Here is a 19,743-nt window from a genome sequence, read left to right as displayed (position 1 = left end):
CTCCATTGTGAACTCGCTGGTGTTTCCACAGGATCAATAACCGAGTGAATCCCTTCCCACAATTGGAGCCCACTGGAGTGGCCTCTCCCCAGTGTGAATGAATTTCCAGCATTGATAGGGAACGAAATGACTTTTCCACAGTCCATGATCTGAGTGTCTGTCTCTCCTGTAGTTTTCACAATAAATGCACTGGAACATTGTCACTCGGGTTACTTGTACCTTGATGCTTTTCTGTTTACACCTGTGGTTCAAGCCAATTGAAACAGACAAATGTTTCTTCTTCTAGATTCAAAGCAGATGATATTCAGCTCCCACGAATACAGTGACTCTGCTGAATCTTGATAAGTCTGTCAGCAAATCTTCCCCTTCTGATATCCTGTAAAAAGAATGTACAAACCTCATTACTGTCAGAACACACAATTCTAGTTACTGTGGAACACTGCAAAGGATGGCAATGTCTTTAAAACCAACAGGTTTATTTGGTAGCAAATACCATAAATACCAAATACCAACGCCGGCATCTCCACACAATGTCTTTAAAAGACAGAGAGAGACGTGGACCAATCTTTCCAGCCTGCATCCTCCCTGGATTCACTTCTTTCCCCTTCAAAAAGGAAAGGCTACAAAACCCAGACAGACAATAGTCAAAGCACCCGCTTCTTCCCGGTCGCCACCACACTCCACACCTGCACATGCGCATTCCCCAAAAATGCGCACTTCCGACCTCCTGTCTTTCACCGGTTCTGACCAATGGGAAGAGTTGGAGGACCGGAAGGACTCTGATCCTCCAGCCAATCAGAGCATGAGGTTCAGACAGAATCAGACTTCCTCCTGTCGCCAACATCTGTGAGTAAAACACTTTCTTTTCTCCCCCTTTCCATTTCTTTTCTCATTCTGGGGGAAATTGGGGACTCGCAGCAATTGAAGGGAAAGAAAGTGAATCCAGGGAGGGTGCAGACTCTGGAAAGGTTGGCCCAGGTCTCTCTCTGTCTCTTAAACCTGAAAATGACCCATTTATGCCCACTGTTTCCTGTTAGCTAGCCAATCTTCCATCCACGCCAATAAGTTGTTCCCGCAGCATGAATTTTTATTTGCTACAATAACCTTTGATGTGTTTTAGAGGAAATTAAGGGGGAAAAGACTAATAAATCAGGGTAGACACATTTAGAAATGAATATTGTATTGAAAATTGTAAAGTACTTGGGATTACTAAGGTACAGCTGCATAGAAACATAAAAGATAGGAGCAGGAGGAGGCCATTTGGCCCTTCGAGCCTGCTCTAACATTCATTACAATCATGGCTGACTCAATAGCCTAATCCTGCTTTTTCTCCATAACCTTTGATTCCATTCGCCCCAAGTGCTATATGCAGCCGCCTCTTGAATACATTCAATGTTTTGGCATCAACTACTTCCTGTGGTAATGAATTCACCACTCTTTGGGTGAAGAAATGTCTCCTCACCTCTGTCCTATATGGTCCACCATGAATCCTCAGACTGTGACCCCTGGTTCTGGACTCCCCCACCATCGGGAACATCCTCCCTGCAACTATCCTGTGTAGACTTGTTAGAATTTTATAAGTCTCTATGAGATTCACCCCTCATTCATCTGAACTCCAGCGAAAACAATCCTAACCTAGTCAATCTCTCCTCATACATCAGTCCCGCCATCCCCGGAATCAGCCTGGTAAACCTTCGCTGCACTCTCTCAAGAGCAAGAACATCCTTCCTCAGAAAAGGAGACCAAAACTGCACATAACATTCTAGGTGTGGCCTCACCAAGGCCCTGTATAGTTGCAACAACACATTCCTGCTCCTGTACTCAAAACCTCTCGCAATGAAGGCCAACGTGCCATTTACCTTCTCTATCGCCTGCTGTACCTGCATGCTTACCTTCAGCGACTGGTGCACAAGGACACCTAGGTCCCGCTGCACACTCCCCTCTCCCAATTTAGGTAGTAATCTGCCGCCTTGGTTTTTCTTCCAAAGTGAATAACTTCATACTTATCCAAATTATACTGCATCTGCCATTGATTAACCCACTCACTCAACCTGTCCAGCTCATTTTGAAGGATCTCTGCATCCTCGTCACAGTTCACCCTCCCACCCAACTTGGTATCGCCTGAAAACTTTGAGATGTTACATTTTGTTCCCTCATCCAAATCATTAATATATATTGTGAATAGCTGGCATCCCAGCACCGATCCCTGTGGCACCCCACTAGTTACTGCCTGCCAATTTGAGAAGCACCCATTAATTCCTACTCTTTGTTTCCTCTCTACCAACCAGTTTTCTATCCATCTCAATACACTTCCTCCAATCCCATGCGCTTTAATCTTGCATGATAATCTCTTGTGTGGGACTTTGTCAAACGCTTTTTGAAAGTCCAAATGTACCATATTTACTGGTTTCCCCTTGTCAATTCCAACAGATTTATCAAGCATGATTTCACCTTCATAAATCCATGCTGACTCTGTCTGATCCTGCCACTGCTTTCTAAGTGCTCTTCTATAAAGTCCTTGATAATGGATTTGAGAATTTTCCCCACTATCGATGTTAAGCTCACTGGTCTATTATTCCCTGTTTTCTCTCTACCTCTCTTTTTGAATATTGGAGTGACATTCACCACCCTCCAATCTGCAAGGACTGTTCCAGAATCTATAGAATCCTGGAAGATGATCGCCAATGCATCCCCTATTTTTAGAGCCACTTCCTTCAGTACTCTGGGATGTAGATTATCAGGTCCTGGGGATTTATCTGCCTTCAATCCCATCAACTTTCTCAGTACCATTTCTCTACTAATATTGATCTCACTCTCTCTAAATCTTGCATTCTCCAACATTTCTGGCATCTGATATTTGTGTCCTCTTTTGTTAAGACAGAACCAAAGTATGTATTCAGTTGCTCGGCCATTTCACATATAGAAACACATATAACCACTGTTAGAAACATAGAAACGAGAAGCAAGGGTAAGCCATTTGACCCTCGAGCCTGCTCCACCATTCATTTTGATTATAGTTGATCATAGAATTCAATATCCCGATTCCCCCCCCCCTTCCTCGCATATCCCTTGATCCTCTTAATCCCAAGAGCTAGATCTAATTTCTTCTTGAAATCGCATAACATTTTGGTCTCAACTACTTTTTGTGGTAGAGAATTCCACACATTCACCACCCTCTGGGTGAAGAAATTTCTCCCCATCACAGTTCTAAAAGGTTTACCCCTTATCCTCAAACTATGACCCCTAGTTCTGGACTCCCCCACCATTGAGAACATTTTTTTCTGAGTCTGCCCTGTCTAACCCTGTTAGAATTTTATAAGTTTCTATGAGATCCCCTCTGACTCTTCTGAACTCCAAAGAATATAATCCTAACCAACTTAGTCTCTCCTCATATGACAGATCTGTCATCCCAGGTATCAGACTGGTAACCCTTTGCTGTACTCCTTGTATAGCAATGACATCCTTCCTCAGATAAGGACACCAAAACTGCACACACTACTCCAGGTGTGGCCACATCAATGCCCTATACAATTGCAGTAAAACATCTCTATCCCTATACTCATCCTCTTGCTATGAAGGCCAACATACTATTTGCATTCTTTACTGCCTGCTGTACCTGCATGCTTACTTTCAGCGACTGATGCACGAGGACTCCCAGGTCTCGTTGAGTATCCACCTCTCTCAATTTATACCCAAGTAATGATCTGTCTTCCTGTTATTGCTATCAAAGTGGATAACCTCCTCCCACAGTCCAAAGATGTGCGGGTTAGGTTGATTGGCCAGGTTAAAAAATTGCCCCTTAGAGTCCTGGGATGTGTAGGTTAGAGGGATTAGCGGGTAAAATATGTGGGGATAGGGCCTGGTTGGGATTGTGGTCGGTGCAGACTCGATGGGCCGAATGGCCTCCTTCTGCACTGTAGGGTTTCTATGATTTTCTATGATTATCCACATTGTAATGCATCTGTCATGCAGATGCCCACACATGCAGCCTGTCCAAATCACACGAAGCATCTCTGCATCCTCCTCTCCGCTCACCCTCCCACCCAACTTTGTATCATCTGGAAATTTGGAGATAATACATTCAGTTCCCTCTTCCAAATCATTAATATATAATGTGAACAGTTGGGGTCCCAGCACAGATCCCTGTGGAACCCCACTAGTCACTGACTGCCAATCAGAAAAAGACCCATTTCTGCCAACTCTTTGCTTCCTATCTGCTAACCAGCTTTCAATCCATCTCAAGACATTACCTGCAATCCCATGTGTTTTAACTTAACATCGTAGTCTGTTATGTGAGACCTTGTTGAAAGAACATAACATAAGAACTAGGAGGAGGAGGAGGCCAACTGGCCCCTCGACACTGCTCCACCATTCAATAAGATCATGGCTGATCTTTTCGTGGACTCAGCTCCACTTACCCGCCCGCCCGCTCACCATAACCCTTAATTCCTTTACTGTTCAAAAATTTATCTATCCTTGTCTTAAAAACATTCAATGAGGTAGCCTCAACTGCTTCACTGGGCAGGGAATTCCACAGATTCACAATCCTTTGTGTGAAGAAGTTCCTCTTCAACTCAGTCCTAAATCTGCTCCCTCTTATTTTGAGGCCATGCCCCCTAGTTCTAGTTTCACCTGCCAGTGGAAACAACTTCCTTGCTTCTATGTTATCTATTTCTTTCATTATCTTATATGTTTCTATAAGATTTTGCCTCATTCTTCTGAATTCCAATGAGTATAGTCCAGTCTACTCAGTCTCTCCTCATAAGCCAACCTTCTCAACTCCGGAATGAACCTAGTGAATCTCCTCTGCACCCCCTCCAGTGCCAGTATATCCTTTCTCAAATAAGGAGACCAAACTGTACACTGTACTTCAGGCATGGCCTCACCAGCATCTTACACAGCTGCAACATAACCTCGCTGTTTTTAAACTCCATCCCTCGAGCAATGAAGGACAAAATTCCATTTGCCTTCTTAATTACCTGCTGCACCTGCAAACCAACTTTTCGTGATTCATGCGCAAGGACACCCAGGTCCCTCTGCACAGCAGCATGCTGCAATTTTTTATATTTAAATAATAGTCCATTTTGCTGTTATTCCTACCAAAATGGATGACCTCACATTTACCAACATTGTACTCCATCTGCCAGACCCTTGCCCACTCACTTAGACTATCTATATCCCTTTGCAGACTTTCAGCATCCTCTGCACACTTTGCTCTGCCAGTCATCTAAGTGTCAGCTGCGAATTTTGACACACTACACTTGGTCCCCAACTCCAAATCACCTATGTAAATTGTAAACAATTATAGAACAGGACAGCACAATACAGGCCCTTCGGCCCTCGATGTTGTGCCAAGCTTTGTCCGAAACCATGATCAAGCTATCCCATTCCCTATCATTCTGGTGTGCTACATGTGCCTATCCAATAACCGCTTGAAAGTTCCTAAAGTGTCTGACTCCACTATCACAGCAGGCAGTCCATTCCACACCCCAACCACTCTCTGAGTAAAGAACCTACCTCGGACATCCCTCCTATATCTCCCACCATGAACCCTATAGTTATGCCCCCTAGTAACAGTTACATTCACCCGAGGAAATAGTCTCTGAATGTTCACTCTATCTATCCCCCTCATCATCTTATAAACCTCTATTAAGTCGCCTCTCATCCTCCTCCGCTCTGAAGAGAAAAGCCCTAGCTCCCTCAACCTTTCCTCATAAGACCTACCCTCCAAACCAGGCAGTATCCTGGTAAATCTCCTCTGCACTCTCTACAATGCTTCCACATCCTTCTTATAGTGAGGTGACCAGAACTGCACACAATATTCCAAATGTGGTCTCACCAAGGTCCTGTATAGTTGCAGCATAACCCAACGGCTCTTAAACTCAAACCCCCTGTTAATAAACGCTAACACACTATAAGCCTTCTTCACGGCTCTATCCACTTGAGTGGCAACCTTCAGAGATCTGTGGATATGAACCCCAAGATCTCTCTGTTCCTCCACATTCCTCAGAACCCTGCCGTTGACCGTGTAATCCGCATTCAAATTTGTCCTACCAAAATGAATCACCTCGCACTTATCAGTGTTAAACTCCATCTGCCATTTTTCGGCCCAGCTCTGCACCCTATCAATGTCTCTTTGCAGCCTCCAACAGCCCTCCACCTCATCCACTACTCCACCAATCTTGGTGTCATCAGCAAATTTACTGACCCACCCTTCAGTCCCCTCCTCCAAGTCATTGATAAAAATCACAAATAGCAGAGGACCCAGTACTGATCCCTGTGGTACACCGTTGGTAACTGGTCTCCAGTCTGAAAATTTTCCATCCACCACCACCCTCTGTCTTCTATGAGATACAGTAAGAAGTTTAACAACACCAGGTTAAAGTCCAACAGGTTTATTTGGTAGCAAAAGCCACACAAGCTTTCGGAGCTGCAAGCCCCTTCTTCACAAACAGAATTCCCACTCACCTGAAGAAGGGGCTTGCAGCTCCGAAAGCTTGTGTGGCTTTTGCTACCAAATAAACCTGTTGGACTTTAACCTGGTGTTGTTAAACTTCTTACTGTGTTTACCCCAGTCCAACGCCGGCATCTCCACATCATGACTTCTATGAGATAGCCAGTTACTTATCCAATCAGCCAAATTTCCTTCTATCCCACACCTCCTTACTTTCTTCATGAGCCTACCATGCGGAACCTTATCAAACGCCTCACTAAAATCCATGTATACGACATCAACTGCTCTACCTCCATCTACACACTTAGTTACTTCCTCAAAGAATTCAATCAAATTTGTGAGGCAAGATTTAGCCTTCACGAATCCGTGCTGACTATCACGGATTAAGCTGCATCTTTCCAAATGGTCATAAATCCTATCCCTCAGGACCTTTCCCATTAACTTACCGACCACCGAAGTAAGACTAACCGGCCTATAATTACCTGGGTCATTCCTATTTCCTTTCTTGAACAGAGGAACAACATTCGCCACTCTCCAGTCCTCTGGCACAATCCCCGTGGAAAGTGAGGACCCAAAGATCAAAGCCAAAGGCTCTCCAATCTCATCCCTTGCCTCCCAAAGAATCCTAGGATATATCCCATCTGGCCCAGGGGACTTATCGACCCTCAGGTTTTTCAAAATTGCTAATACACCTTCCCTCAGAACATCTACCTCCTCCAGCCTATCAGCCTGTATCCCACTCTCATCCTCAAAAACATGGTCCCTCTTCTCGGTGAACACTGAAGAAAAGTATTCATTCGTCGCCTCTCCTATCTCTTCTGACTCCATGCACAAGTTCCCACTACTATCCTTGACCGGCCCTAACCTCACCCTGGTCATTCTTTTATTTCTCACATAAGAGTAAAAAGCCTTGGGATTTTCCTTAATCCGACCCGCCAAGGACTTCTCATGCCCCCTCCGAGCTCTCCTAAGCCCTTTTTTTAGCTCATTCCTTGCTACTTTGTAACCCTCAAGCGACCCAACTGAACCTTGTTTTCTCATCCTTACATACGCTTCCTTTTTCCTCTTGACAAGACATTCAACCTCTTTTGTGAACCATGGTTCCCTCACTCGGCCACTTCCTCCCTGCCTGACAGGGACATGCCTAACAAGGACACGCAGTATTTGTTCCTTGAACAAGCTCCACTTTTCATTTGTGCCTTTCCCTGATAGTTTCTGTTCCCATCTTATGCTGCCTAATTCTTGCCTAATCGCATCATAATTACCCTTCCCCCAATTATAAACCTTGCCCTGCCGTAAGGTCCTATCCCTCTCCATTGAAATAATGAAAGACACCGAATTGTGGTCACTATCTCCAAAGTGCTCTCCCACAACCAAATCTAACACTTGGCCCGGTTCATTACCCAGTACCAAGTCCAATGTGGCCCCACCTCTTGTCGGCCTATCCACATATTGTGTCAGAAAACCCTCCTGCACACACTGTACAAAAACTGCCCCATCCGAACTATTCGACCTATAAAGGTTCCAATCAATATTTGGAAAGTTGAAGTCACCCATGACAACTGCCCTGTGACCTCCACACCTATCTCTCATCTGCTTTGCAATTTCCTCCTCCACATCTCTATTACTATTTGGGGGCCTATAGAAAACCCCCAACAACGTGACCGCTCCTTTCCTATTTCTAACTCCCACCCATATTACCTCAGTAGGCAGATACCCCTCGAACTGCCTTTCAGCAGCCGTTAAACTATCCTTGTTTAACAATGCTACTCCTCCACCTCTTTTACCACCTTCCCTACTCTTACTGAAACATCTATACCCCGGGGCTTCCAACAACCATTCCTGTCCCTGTTCTAACCATGTCTCCGTAATGGCCACAACATCGTAGTCCCAAGTACCAATCCACGGCTCCAAGTTCACCTGCCTTATTCTGGATGCTCCTTGCATTGAAGTAGACACACTTCAACCCACCTTCCTGTCTGCCGGTACACTCCTGCGACCTTGATACCCTCCTCAGTACCTCACTACGCTCAACACTGGCTTCTGGACGACAGCTCGTTTTCCCATTCCCCCTGAGAAATTAGTTTAAACCCCCCCCCCCCGAAGAGCCGTAGCAAATTTCCCTCCCAGGATATTGGTTCCCCTTCTGGTTCAGGTGCAAACCGTCCTGTATGTACAGGTCCCACGTTCCCCAGAATGTGCTCCAATTATCCATGTAACTGAAACCCTCCCTCCTACACCATCCCTGCAGACACGTGTTTATCTGCACTCTCTCCCTGTTCCTCAGCTCGCTAGCACGTGGCACTGGCAACAAACCAGAGATGACAACATGGTTTGTCCTGGCTCTCAGCTTCCACCCTAGCTCCCTAAATTCCTGTTTTAAATCCCCGTCCCTTCTCTTACCTATGTCGTTGGTACCGATGTGTACCACGCCTTGTGACTGTTCCCCCTCCCCTTTAAGGATCCTGAAAACACGGTCCGAGACGTCTCGGACCCTGGCACCCGGGAGGCAACATACCATCCGTGAGTCTCTTTCGCTGCCACAGAACCTCCTATCTGTCCCTCTAACTATCGAGTCCCCAATAACTATTGCTCTCCTACTCTCCCCGCTTCTCTTCTGAGCCACAAGGACAGACTCAGTTCTGGAGATCCAGTCACCGTGGCTTACCACTGGTAGGTCGTCCCCCTCAACAGTATCTAAAGCGGTATATTTGTTGCCGAGGGGAACGACCACAGGGGATCCCTGCACTGACTGCTTCCTCCCAGCCCCTCTCACAGTCACCCATCTATCTTCATTCTTCGGAGTAACTACATCCCTGAAGTTTCTATCTATGACCACCTCTGCCTCCCGAATGATCCGAAGTTCAACCAGCTCCAGATCCCTAACACAGTCTTCAAGGAGCTGGAATTGGATGCACTTCCTGAAAGGTGTACTCAGCTGGGACACTACTGGTGTCCCTCACCTCAAACATCCGACAGGAGGAACATTGCACTGCCTGCACTGGCATCCCTGCTAACTTCCCGAACTAAGAAACGAAAGAGAGAGAAAAAAAGCCTACCTGCTCTCACTCCAAGTCCTTTTTTTTTAGGTTAGGGGAGGGTGGGAGACTCTAAACTGAGATTAAACCCAAACAACGGAGATTAAACCCAAACAACGGAGATTAAACCCAAACAAATGGAGATTAAACCCAAACAACTGAGATTAAACCCAAACAACTGAGATTAAACCCAAACAACTGAGATTAAGCCCAAACAACTGAGATTAAGCCCAAACAATTGAGATTAAACCCAAACAACTGAGATTAAACCCGAACAACTGAGATTAAACCCAAACAACTGAGATTAAACCCAAACAACTGAGATTAAACCCGAACAACTGAGATTAAATCTCAGAGTTATCTCGGAGATTAAACAACTCTAAAATAAAATGTTGAAGGAGATTGATAAAGTGGACATTGAATTGATGTTCCCCCTTGTGGAGCAGCCCAGAACTAGAGGTTGTAGATATAGAATGAGAGGAGGTTGGTTCAAAACTTAGATGAGGTGAAACTACTTCTCTCAGACGGTTGTGAATCTATGGTCCCAAAACTGATCCCTGAGGCACACCCCTAGTCACTGATCTTCAACCAGTAAAACACCCATTTACCCCCACTCTTTGCTTTCTGTTAGCTAACCAATCCTCTATCCACGTCAATACATTACCCAAAACACTATGCACCTTTATTTTATGCAGCAGCCATTGGTGTGGCACCTTGTCAAATGCCTTCTGGAAATCCAGATACACCACATCCACAGTTCCCCATTGTCCACTGCGCATGTAATGTTCTCAAAGAATTCCACCAAATTAGTCAAAAATGACCTGCTCTTCATGCATCCATGCTGCGTCTTCCCAATGGGACAATATCCAGATGTCGCGCTATTTCTTTCTTGATGATAGATTCAAGCATTTTCCCTACCACAGAAGTTAAGCTAACCGGCCTATAGTTACCTGCCTTTTGTCTATCTCCTTTTTTAAACAGTGGCATCACATTTGCTGCTCAAGCCTTCTGAAAGTCTAAATAAACCACACCCACTGGTTCTCCTCGGTCAACTCTACTGGATAATTCCTCAAAAAATTCCAATAGATTTGTCAAGCATGATTTCCCTTTTGTAAACCCATGCTGACTTTGTCACTGCCTTCCAAATGCAGAGTTATTAAATCCTTGATAAATGACTCTTGCAAATTCCCCAGTACCGACGTTAAGCTCACCGGTCTATCATTCCCTGATTTCTCTTTACATCCCTTTTTGAATAGTGGGATTACATTAGCTACCCTCAAATCTTTAGGAACTATTCTAGAGTCCAAAGAATTTTGGAAAATAACCACCATTGGATCTATAATTTCCAGGGCCATCTCCTTTAGTACTCTGGGATGAAGATTATCAAGATCTGGAGATTTATCCACCTTCAATCCCATTCTTTTCCCCAAAACCATTCATCTTTAATGCTGATTTCCTCCGGCTCTTCATTAAAACATGTTTCTATCAGTATTTCTGGTACATTATTCGTGTACCTGATACCCTGCTCACAGTGCCAATTTCTGTAGGAGTTTTTCTGATACCTATGTATTATGCTGACTTTGTGCAGGAGATTCCTCTTTATTAATGCAGCTCAGCAAATACAAAGAACTCACGGAGACAGTAGGTTCTGGCTGAAGACGTACTTTATTGACCCAGGCCTGGTCTGCACATGCAGGAAAACAATTTGAGGCAGCTGAAATTACTCTAATTACATTATAAACATGTTCTGTAATTATACTTGTTTAGAAATCTTCTGCCCACCTACTCTGTCCATCTTAATAGGATAGACCAACCATGTTAACATGGATTATTTACCTTGGCCAATTACATCTGACTCTCTGGCAGCATGAAAATTCATTGGTCTGTGGAAGCCAGAAGCTCCCACCCACTTGTCTCCAAGCAACTTCAATTACATAGAGTTCAAAAGGTCTCATTCTCACCATCTGCTAAACTCTTCCTAATCAGTAGAAATTGAATTGTCCCATTATTCTGGTGTCTGGGAATTTGTACTTTCCTAAACCTATACTGATAAAAACTGTGCTCTCTGGCTTATTGTTCTTAAAGAATGTGATTCATTTTATTTAGTGTTCATCCCATTATGCCTCGGGGGAGCCTGTATTTGGAAAGCGTGTACATTTTAATTACACTTTCAGAAATACATGCATAAATTCTCTAACAGTCGTTATGTGTGTTTCTATGCAGCTGTAGCTTTGTAATCCCAGGTACTTTACACTTTTCGGTAGTATATTCATTTCTAAATTAGTCTACCCTGATTTATTAGTCTTTTAGTCTTAATTTTCTCTGACAATGTGGCACCTTATCAAATACCTGCTGGAAATCCAAGTGAGCACATCCACTGGTTCTCCTTTATCCAGTTCCCGATGGGGAATTTTAGAAAATTAAACAACCTATCAGCTATCTCACTCACCACTTCTGTTAAGACCCTAGAAGGAAATCCAGCAGAACCCGGGGACTCACCAGCCGCAGCTCCAACAGTTTGCTGAGTACCACTTCACTGGGAATTGTGATTTTTCAGAGTTCGTCCCACATTTGGGATTACTATCTCAATGGAAACAAATTAAAACATGCTACCGTGCAAAGGGACCTGGGGGTCCTTGTGCATGAGACGCAAAAGCCCAGTCTGCAGGTACAACAGGTGATCAAGAAGGCAAATGGGATGTTGGCCTATATCGCGAGGGGGATAGAATATAAAAGCAGGGATGTCTTGATGCACCTGTACAGGGCATTGGTGAGGCCGCAGCTGGAATACTGTGTGCAGTATTGGTCCCCTTATATGAGGAAGGATATATTGGCATTGGAGGGAGTGCAGAGAAGGTTCACCAGGTTGATACCGGAGATGAGGGGTTTGGATTATGAGGAGAGGCTGAGGAGATTGGGTTTGCACTCGTTAGAGTTTAGAAGAATGAGGGGGGATCTTATGGAGACTTATAAGATAATGCGGGGGCTGGATAGGGTGGAGGCGGAGAGATTCTTTCCACTTAGTAAGGAAGTTAAAACTAGAGGACACAGCCTCAAAATAAAGTGGGGTCGGTTTAAGACAGAGTTGAGGAGGAACTTCTTCTCCCAGAGGGTGGTGAATCTCTGGAATTCTCTGCCCACTGAGGTGGTGGAGGCTACCTCGCTGAATATGTTTAAAACGCGGATGGATGGATTCCTGATCGGTAAGGGAATTAAGGGTTATGGGGATCAGGCGGGTAAGTGGTACTGATCCACGTCAGATCAGCCATGATCTTATTGAATGGCGGGGCAGGCTCGAGGGGCTAGATGGCCTACTCCTGCTCCTATTTCTTATGTTCTTATGTTCTTATTTGCATTTTCTGATCTACAGCTGTTTCTGAGTTGTAACCTGTATTTTCTATTGTGAAGACCAAGGCAAAATACTTTTTCAATGCATCTGCCAGCTCCTTATTTTTCATTATTAATTCCTGAATTAACTTTCTATATGACTGTTAAGAAATGAGGAAGGGCAAGTGACTGAAGTGTCAGTCGTGGAACTCTTTGTGTCCAGTGACCAGAACACTGTTAGTTTTAAAATAGTTATGGAAAAGGATAGGACGGGGTCACAGGTTAAGGCCCTAAACTGGAGCACGGCCAATTTTGTGGGCATTAGGCAGGATCTAGCAGATGTCGATTAGATGGGAAAGGAATGACTGGCAAATGGGAGACTTTAAAAAGTGTGATATCAAGAGTCCAGGGGCAGTATATTCCTGTTAGGATGAAGGGAAAGAATGGTAAATTTAGGGATCCCTGGCTGACAAAGGACATTAAGGCTCTGGTCAGGTAAAAGAAGGAAGCAGACGTTGGGTTTAGGCAATCGGGGACAAGTGAATCCCTCAATGACTATAAAAAGTGCAAGAGAACACTTTAGTGGGAAATCAGGAGGGCAAAAAGAGGGTATGATATGGTTCTGGCAGGTAAGGGTAAAGAAAATCCCAAAGAGGTTCTCGAGTGGCTAGAGAAAGAATAGGTCCATTTAAAAATCAGCAAGGCCATCTGTGTGTGGAGCCACAGGAGATGGGTGAAATGTTTAATGAATATTTCTCCTTGGTGTTTGCAGTGGAGAACATCATGTGTGCTAAAGAATTAAGGGAAACAAGCGGTGATGTCTTGGGCCATTGGCATATTACTAGGGAGGAGTTATCTGCAGCCTTACAGTGCATTAAGTTGGACAAATCCCCTGGGTCTGATTAAGTGCATCCTCAGATCTTGTGGGAGTTGAGGGGAGAAATTACAGAGATATTTAGAGATATTTAGAGATATTTAGAGATATGCAGAGATATGCAGAGATATGCAGAGATATGCAGAGATATGTGCTTCATCTCTTTCCACTGGCGAAGTTCCGGAAGACTAGAGCGTTGCTCATGTTGTTCCATTGTTTAAGAAGGGTAGCAAAGAGCAGGCTCAGTAAAAGTTCAGGCCGCTGAGCCTGACATCAGTGGCGGGTAAGTTACTGGACAGGATTCTGAGGGATAGGATCTACCAATATTTGGATAGTCAAAGTCTGATTAGTGATAGTCATCACGGCTTTGTGCATGGGAAGTCATGTCTGCCAAATGTTTTAGAGTTTTTCGAAGAGGTAACCAAGAGGATGAATGAGAGTAGATATTGATTATATAGACTTTAGCAACGCCTTTGACAAGGTCCCACGTGACAGGCTAGTTTGGAAGGTTAGGTCGCATGGGATTCAGGGAGAGCCAGCAAATTGGATTCGAAATTGGCTCGATAGTAGGGTGATGAAAGTTGCTTCTTGGACTGGAGGCCTGTGACGAGTGGTGTACCTCAGGTTGGTGTTGGGTCCCTTGTTATTTGTTATTTATATAAATGATTTGGATGTGAATGTACAAGGCATGGTTAGTAAGTTTGCGGATGACACTAAATTAGGAGGTATCATTGATAACGAAGAAGGTTATCAAAAATTACAGGGGGCTCTTCATCAGTTAGGGAAGTGGGCCCAGCATTGGCTGGATTTCGATGCTGACAAGTGTGAGGTGTTGCACTTTGGAAAGTCAAACCAGGGTAGAAATTATACAGTGAATGGTAGGGCCCTGGAGAGTGTTGAGGAACAGCAGGACCCAGGAGTACAATACATAGTTAATTGAAAGCGGTGTCACAGGTAGACAGTTATATAAGTTATTGGTGAGGCCGCACTTGGGAGTATTATATACAGTTACAGAAAAGACATTGATGAACTGGAAAGAGTGCAGAGAAGATTTACGAGGATGTTGCCAGGACGATTGAGAGTTATAGGGAGCAGGCTGGGGCTTTATTCCTTGGAAGGTAGGAGAATGAGGGGTGACCTTATTGAGGTGTATAAAATTATGAGGAGGATAGGATGAAGAGACAGTCTTTTTCCCAGAGAAGGGGAATTGAAAACTAGAGGCATCGGTTTAAGGTGAGAGGGGAAAGACTTAAAGCACCCGAGGGGCAACTTCTTCATGCAGAGAGTGGTGCGTATATGGAATGAGCTGTTAGAGGAAATGGTTGAGGCAGGTTCAAAGAGCAACATTTTAAAAGATTTTGGATAAGCACACAGATGGGAAAGGATTAGAGGAATATGGGCCAAATGTGGGCAATTGGGACTAGCTGGGAGGGCACCATGGTCGGCATGGACCGGTTGGGCCGAAGGGCCTGTTTCCGTGCTGTATTGCTCTATGACCAGTGCTCCATTTGTTAACTTTTTTTCAAATACCTACTCTTACTTCGATACTTACTTTATACTTCGAGCTTTCTCTCATACTCTAATTTTTCCTACCTTATCATTCTTTTTGTCATTCTTGGCCATTTTTTATATCCTGACGAGTTGTCGGAGCTGCCAGCCATCATTGCACGATTGGGTGTGTTAGAGTGGGTCAAGGTTGAGGCAGCTGTGTTACGTATATTTATAGAGAGAGAATAGACCAATGTTTCGAGTGTGGATGACCACTTGTCAGAGCTCTGACGAAGGGTCATTCAGACTTGAAACATTGGCTCTATTCTCTCTCCATAGATGCGGTCTGACCTGCTGAGGTTTTCCAGCATTTCTGTTGTTGTTTCAGATTCCAGCATCTGCAATATCTTCCCTTTATATGTATTTATATATCCATATAAATGTTCACAAAATGGAGCGTCACTTACTGAAATATAAAACATGGGATTTAGCTGACGTCACCACATTCCTATAGCTATTCAGTCATTATAGACACAGTCATGGAGCATTAAACTTGCCTAACAGGGCCTCTCGTATCAGCACACCGGCAGCTGCTTTGTGAGACTGCCCTCAGTACAGACAAGTCAGAGATAAGAGTGTCCTGAGAAGAGAGATTCATTGTGAAGGCTCAGGAATGGTTGATAAAATGTAGGAATTCTGTGATTCTAATGATCATTCTTTCCTCTCTCATTCTCCAAAAGCTGTAAATCTCCATCCCTCACACTCTCCCTCCATTCTCACTCTGCTGTATCTAATACTCACCCTCCCAATTCCCCTGAAGGTGCTGATTCAGGCTGATTGACAGGTACATGCTCACTGCTTCTTGTCTAGCATGCAGAAATCATAAGAAATAGGAGCTGTAGTTGGCCATTCAGCCAATTGAACTGCCTCAACCATTCATTGAGAATTGACCGATCTACCTCAGCACCATTTACCACACTATTCCCCAGATAGAGAGAGAGAATAGAGCCAACCTTTCGAGTCTGGAGAGAGGAAAGAATGTTCCATAGAAACTACGATTGTCTGTTCTGAATTTCTATCCTGCACTGACACTGATGACTTCTGTAAACTCGTTTTACAGGATGAAAGAGGAATCACAGGCCGAAATCTCAAACATCACGTCTGGATCTGACACTTGGGACCTGAATATCATCGGCCTTTCAATCTAGAAGGAGAAATGATCTGTCGATTTGAAAAGATTTCAAACATCAGTGTGACTGGAAAAGCAGCAACACACTGCCACACTCGAGTGAGAGTGTTCCAGTGCACTGACTAAAGAGTTTTAACCAGTTACACAGCCTGAATAAATATCACATCATTCACAGTGGGGAGAGACTGTACTCGTGTTGTGTGTGGACGAGGCTTCAACTGATTGTCCACCCAAGAGAGAGGCAAGGACACCTGCACCATGGAGAAACCATGGAAATGTGTGGACTGTGGGAAGAGATACAGAGCCCCATCTCAACTGGAAGCTCATCGGCGGAGCCACACTGGGGAGAGACCATTCACTTGCACTCAGTGTGGGCAGGGATTCACTCAGTTATACAGCATGCAGAGACACCAGCGAGTTCACACTGGGGAGAGGCCGTTCACTTGCTCTCAGTGTGGGGAGGGATTCACTCGGTTATTTATCCTGCAGACACACCAGCGAGTTCACACTGGGGAGAGACCATTCACCTGTTCTCAGTGTGGGAAGGGATTCAGTCAGTTATGCCACCTGCAGACACACCAGCGAGTTCACACTGGGGAGAGGCCATTCACCTGCTCTCAGTGTGGGAAGGGATTCACTCAGTCTTCCGCCCGGCAGACACACCAGCGAATTCACACGGGGGAGAGACCATTCACCTGCTCTCAGTGTGGGGAGGGATTCACTCGGTTGTCCCACTTGCGGACACATGAGCGGGTTCACACAGGGGAGAGACCGTTCACCTGCCCTCAGTGTGGGAAGGAATTCGGTCATTCATCCACCTTGCAGAAACACCAGCGAGTTCACACTGGGGAGAAACCGTTCACCTGCTCTCAGTGTGGGAAAGCATTCACTCAGTTATCCAACCTGCAGACACACCAGCGAGTCCACACTGGGGAGAGACCGTTCACCTGCTCTCAGTGTGGGAAGAGATTCACTCAGTTATCCAACTTGCTGACACACCAGCGAGTTCACACTGGGGAGAAACCATTCAGCTGCTCTCAGTGTGGGAAGGGATTCAGAGTTTCATCCCACCTACTGAGACACCAGCAAGTTCATGAGTGATTCCAGGGGTTGGATTCTGCTGTTATTGTTTCTGCTCCAAATTACTGCATTTTGTTCTTTCTCACAGTTGGTCAATGGGGAGGGTCGGAGGGTTTCTTTCTGCTGGGCTGGCCGGTCTCACGACTTTGCCTCCAGTGGGCTGATGCTCTTTGAGTCTTCTTGCGAATACCTGGTTTCAAATTTCACAAGGATCACAGAGTGACAGGGTGTTAGGAAGTTCAGAGATATTTAGTCAGCATTTCTGTTTGAAACCCCCCCAAATGCCCCTCCAATTTATTTTGTAATTGTTTATTGTCTCCACTTCCTCCACCTTGTAAGCAGCGAGTTCCAGGTCATTACCATTCGCTGCATCAAAATATTCTTCCTCACATCCCCCCCCTCCGCATCTCTGACCCAAAACCTTAAATCTGGGCCCCCCTCGCCCTTGTCCCATCAGCTAATGGGAACAGCTTTTCTTTGTCCACCTTATCTAAACCTGTCAGAATCTTGTCCACCTCTATCAAATCTCCCCTCAACCTCCTTTGCTCCAAGGGGAACAACCCCAGCCTGACATTGACAATAAAGAACAAACTAACAGAATATGTTAATACCTGAAATCTAATGGGAATGTTTAATTTCTGTTTTAAAGATATTGTGAATATATTGTCCTGGACAATAAAGGAATTGGAATAACTCCCCTTGGGTGTGGTTGAATGGAATATATCAATCTGGTATCCATCTACATTCTAGTGAAAATTTGGAATGTGTGGCTGGAAATCTCTCCCTAACAGCACTGTGGGTGTACTTACACCTCAGGCATTGTAGCAGTTCTAGAAGGCAGTGTTGGGGTTGACCATGGCCGAGGCAGCTACACACAGCCACATATTCTGTTATAATTGAAGGACTGCAGATTGAATGTGAAGCATTATGGGACTGGACTATCTTGACCACATTCCTGTGACTGCTCAGTTTCTTCAATCACGGACCATTAAAGCTGCTCAGCAGGGCCCCGACAGAGGACCTGGTGAGAATATTTACTCAGAATGAGTTGGAATTAAACTTATTCCAGGACCGGCTGGTGTTCAGCGGCTGAGATACCCAAATCTGTAAAAAGGGGATCTGACTGACTTGTGACCTGATAGTCGGCGAAGTGACGGTATATTCCAAGTAGCACTGGACTGAAAAGCGGATCTCTGAGAGTAGATTCTAATGGTTATAATCCCACCCAAGCACAGCCAGTGAAAAATCAGAGCTCGAGTGGGGTCCGGACAGGCCTCTTTCCAGCCATTTGGAAACAGAACAAGAAACTTATCGATAAAATAAAGTCAGAGCTCTTATGAAGGGTGATGCAGACTCGAAACATTGTCTCTTTTCTCTTTCCACAGACGCTGTCAGACCTGCTGAGATTTTCCAGCATTTCCTGTTCATGTTTCAGATTCCAGCATCCGCAGTATTTTACTTTTATGATAAAATGATTAGGTTTGATTGGAATCCCCACCAACAAGTGAACCAGTTTATAAAGAACAGACGATGCCCATCCCAAACAAAAACTGATCAAATTAAAATAATTAGGTTGAGGAATTTAACAAAAAAATAAATAAATGAAGTTTAAAATCAAGTTTGTTGTTCGAGAAGTTTTTTCAAATTTTTTCAAATGGGGACAGGACTGGATACTACAGGTGCCGGGATTCAGATGTTTCAGGAAGGACACAGAGGGAGGCAAGAGAGGGGGTGGAGTGGCACTGCTGATCAGGGATAGTGTCACAGCTGTAGAGAAGGTGTATGCTGTGGAGGGATTGTCTACAGAGAATCTGTGGGTGGAAGTTCGGAGTGGGAAGGGGTCGATCACTTTGCTGGGAGTTTTCTATAGGCCGCCCAATAGTGACAGGGAGGTGGAGGAGCACATAGGGAAACAGATCCTGGAGAGTTGCAATAATAGCAGAGTTGTTGTGATGGGAGACTTTAATTTCCCAAACATAGATTGGAATATCCCTTGGGTAAGGGGATTGGATGGGGAGGAGTTCGTTAGGTGTGTTCAGGAGGGTTTCCTGACACAGCAGGTGGACAAGCCTACAAGAGGAGAGGCTGTACTTGATCTGATACTGACCCAATGAGCCTGGACAGGTGTCAGATCTCTCAGTGGGAGAGCATCTTGGGGATAGCGATCACAACTCTCTCTCCTTTATGTTTGCTTTGGAAAAAGAGAGAATCAGGCAAGCTAGGAAAGCGTTTATATGGAATAAGGGGAAATATGAAGACATAAGGCAGCAAATTAGAGGAGTAAATTGGAAGG

At 44.7% G+C, this 19,743-nt stretch overlaps 1 protein-coding gene across 2 annotated transcripts; it reads left to right on the top strand.

The window, feature by feature from the left end:
- The first annotated feature begins 811 nt into the window (after window positions 1-811).
- LOC144510474 (uncharacterized) lies at window positions 812-19,034 on the top strand. 2 transcript variants are annotated; one of them, XM_078239924.1, is made up of 3 exons: window positions 830-846; window positions 8,916-8,977; window positions 16,302-19,028. In XM_078239924.1, exon 3 carries the CDS (start codon window positions 16,629-16,631, stop codon window positions 17,469-17,471), a length of 843 nt encoding a protein of 280 aa, XP_078096050.1. In that variant the 5' UTR covers window positions 830-846; window positions 8,916-8,977; window positions 16,302-16,628; the 3' UTR covers window positions 17,472-19,028. The 2 variants fall into 2 exon arrangements, with proteins under 2 accessions (XP_078096049.1, XP_078096050.1); XM_078239923.1 differs by lacking the exon at window positions 8,916-8,977 and having other exon boundaries at window positions 812-846; window positions 16,302-19,034.
- The last annotated feature ends 709 nt before the right edge of the window (window positions 19,035-19,743 follow it).

Source organism: Mustelus asterias, chromosome 23 (assembly GCF_964213995.1).
Source record: "Mustelus asterias chromosome 23, sMusAst1.hap1.1, whole genome shotgun sequence".
NCBI classification, from domain to species: domain Eukaryota; kingdom Metazoa; phylum Chordata; class Chondrichthyes; order Carcharhiniformes; family Triakidae; genus Mustelus; species Mustelus asterias.
The sequence above is the reverse complement of the archived record's forward strand: the minus strand, read 5'-3'. Positions and strand labels throughout refer to the sequence as shown.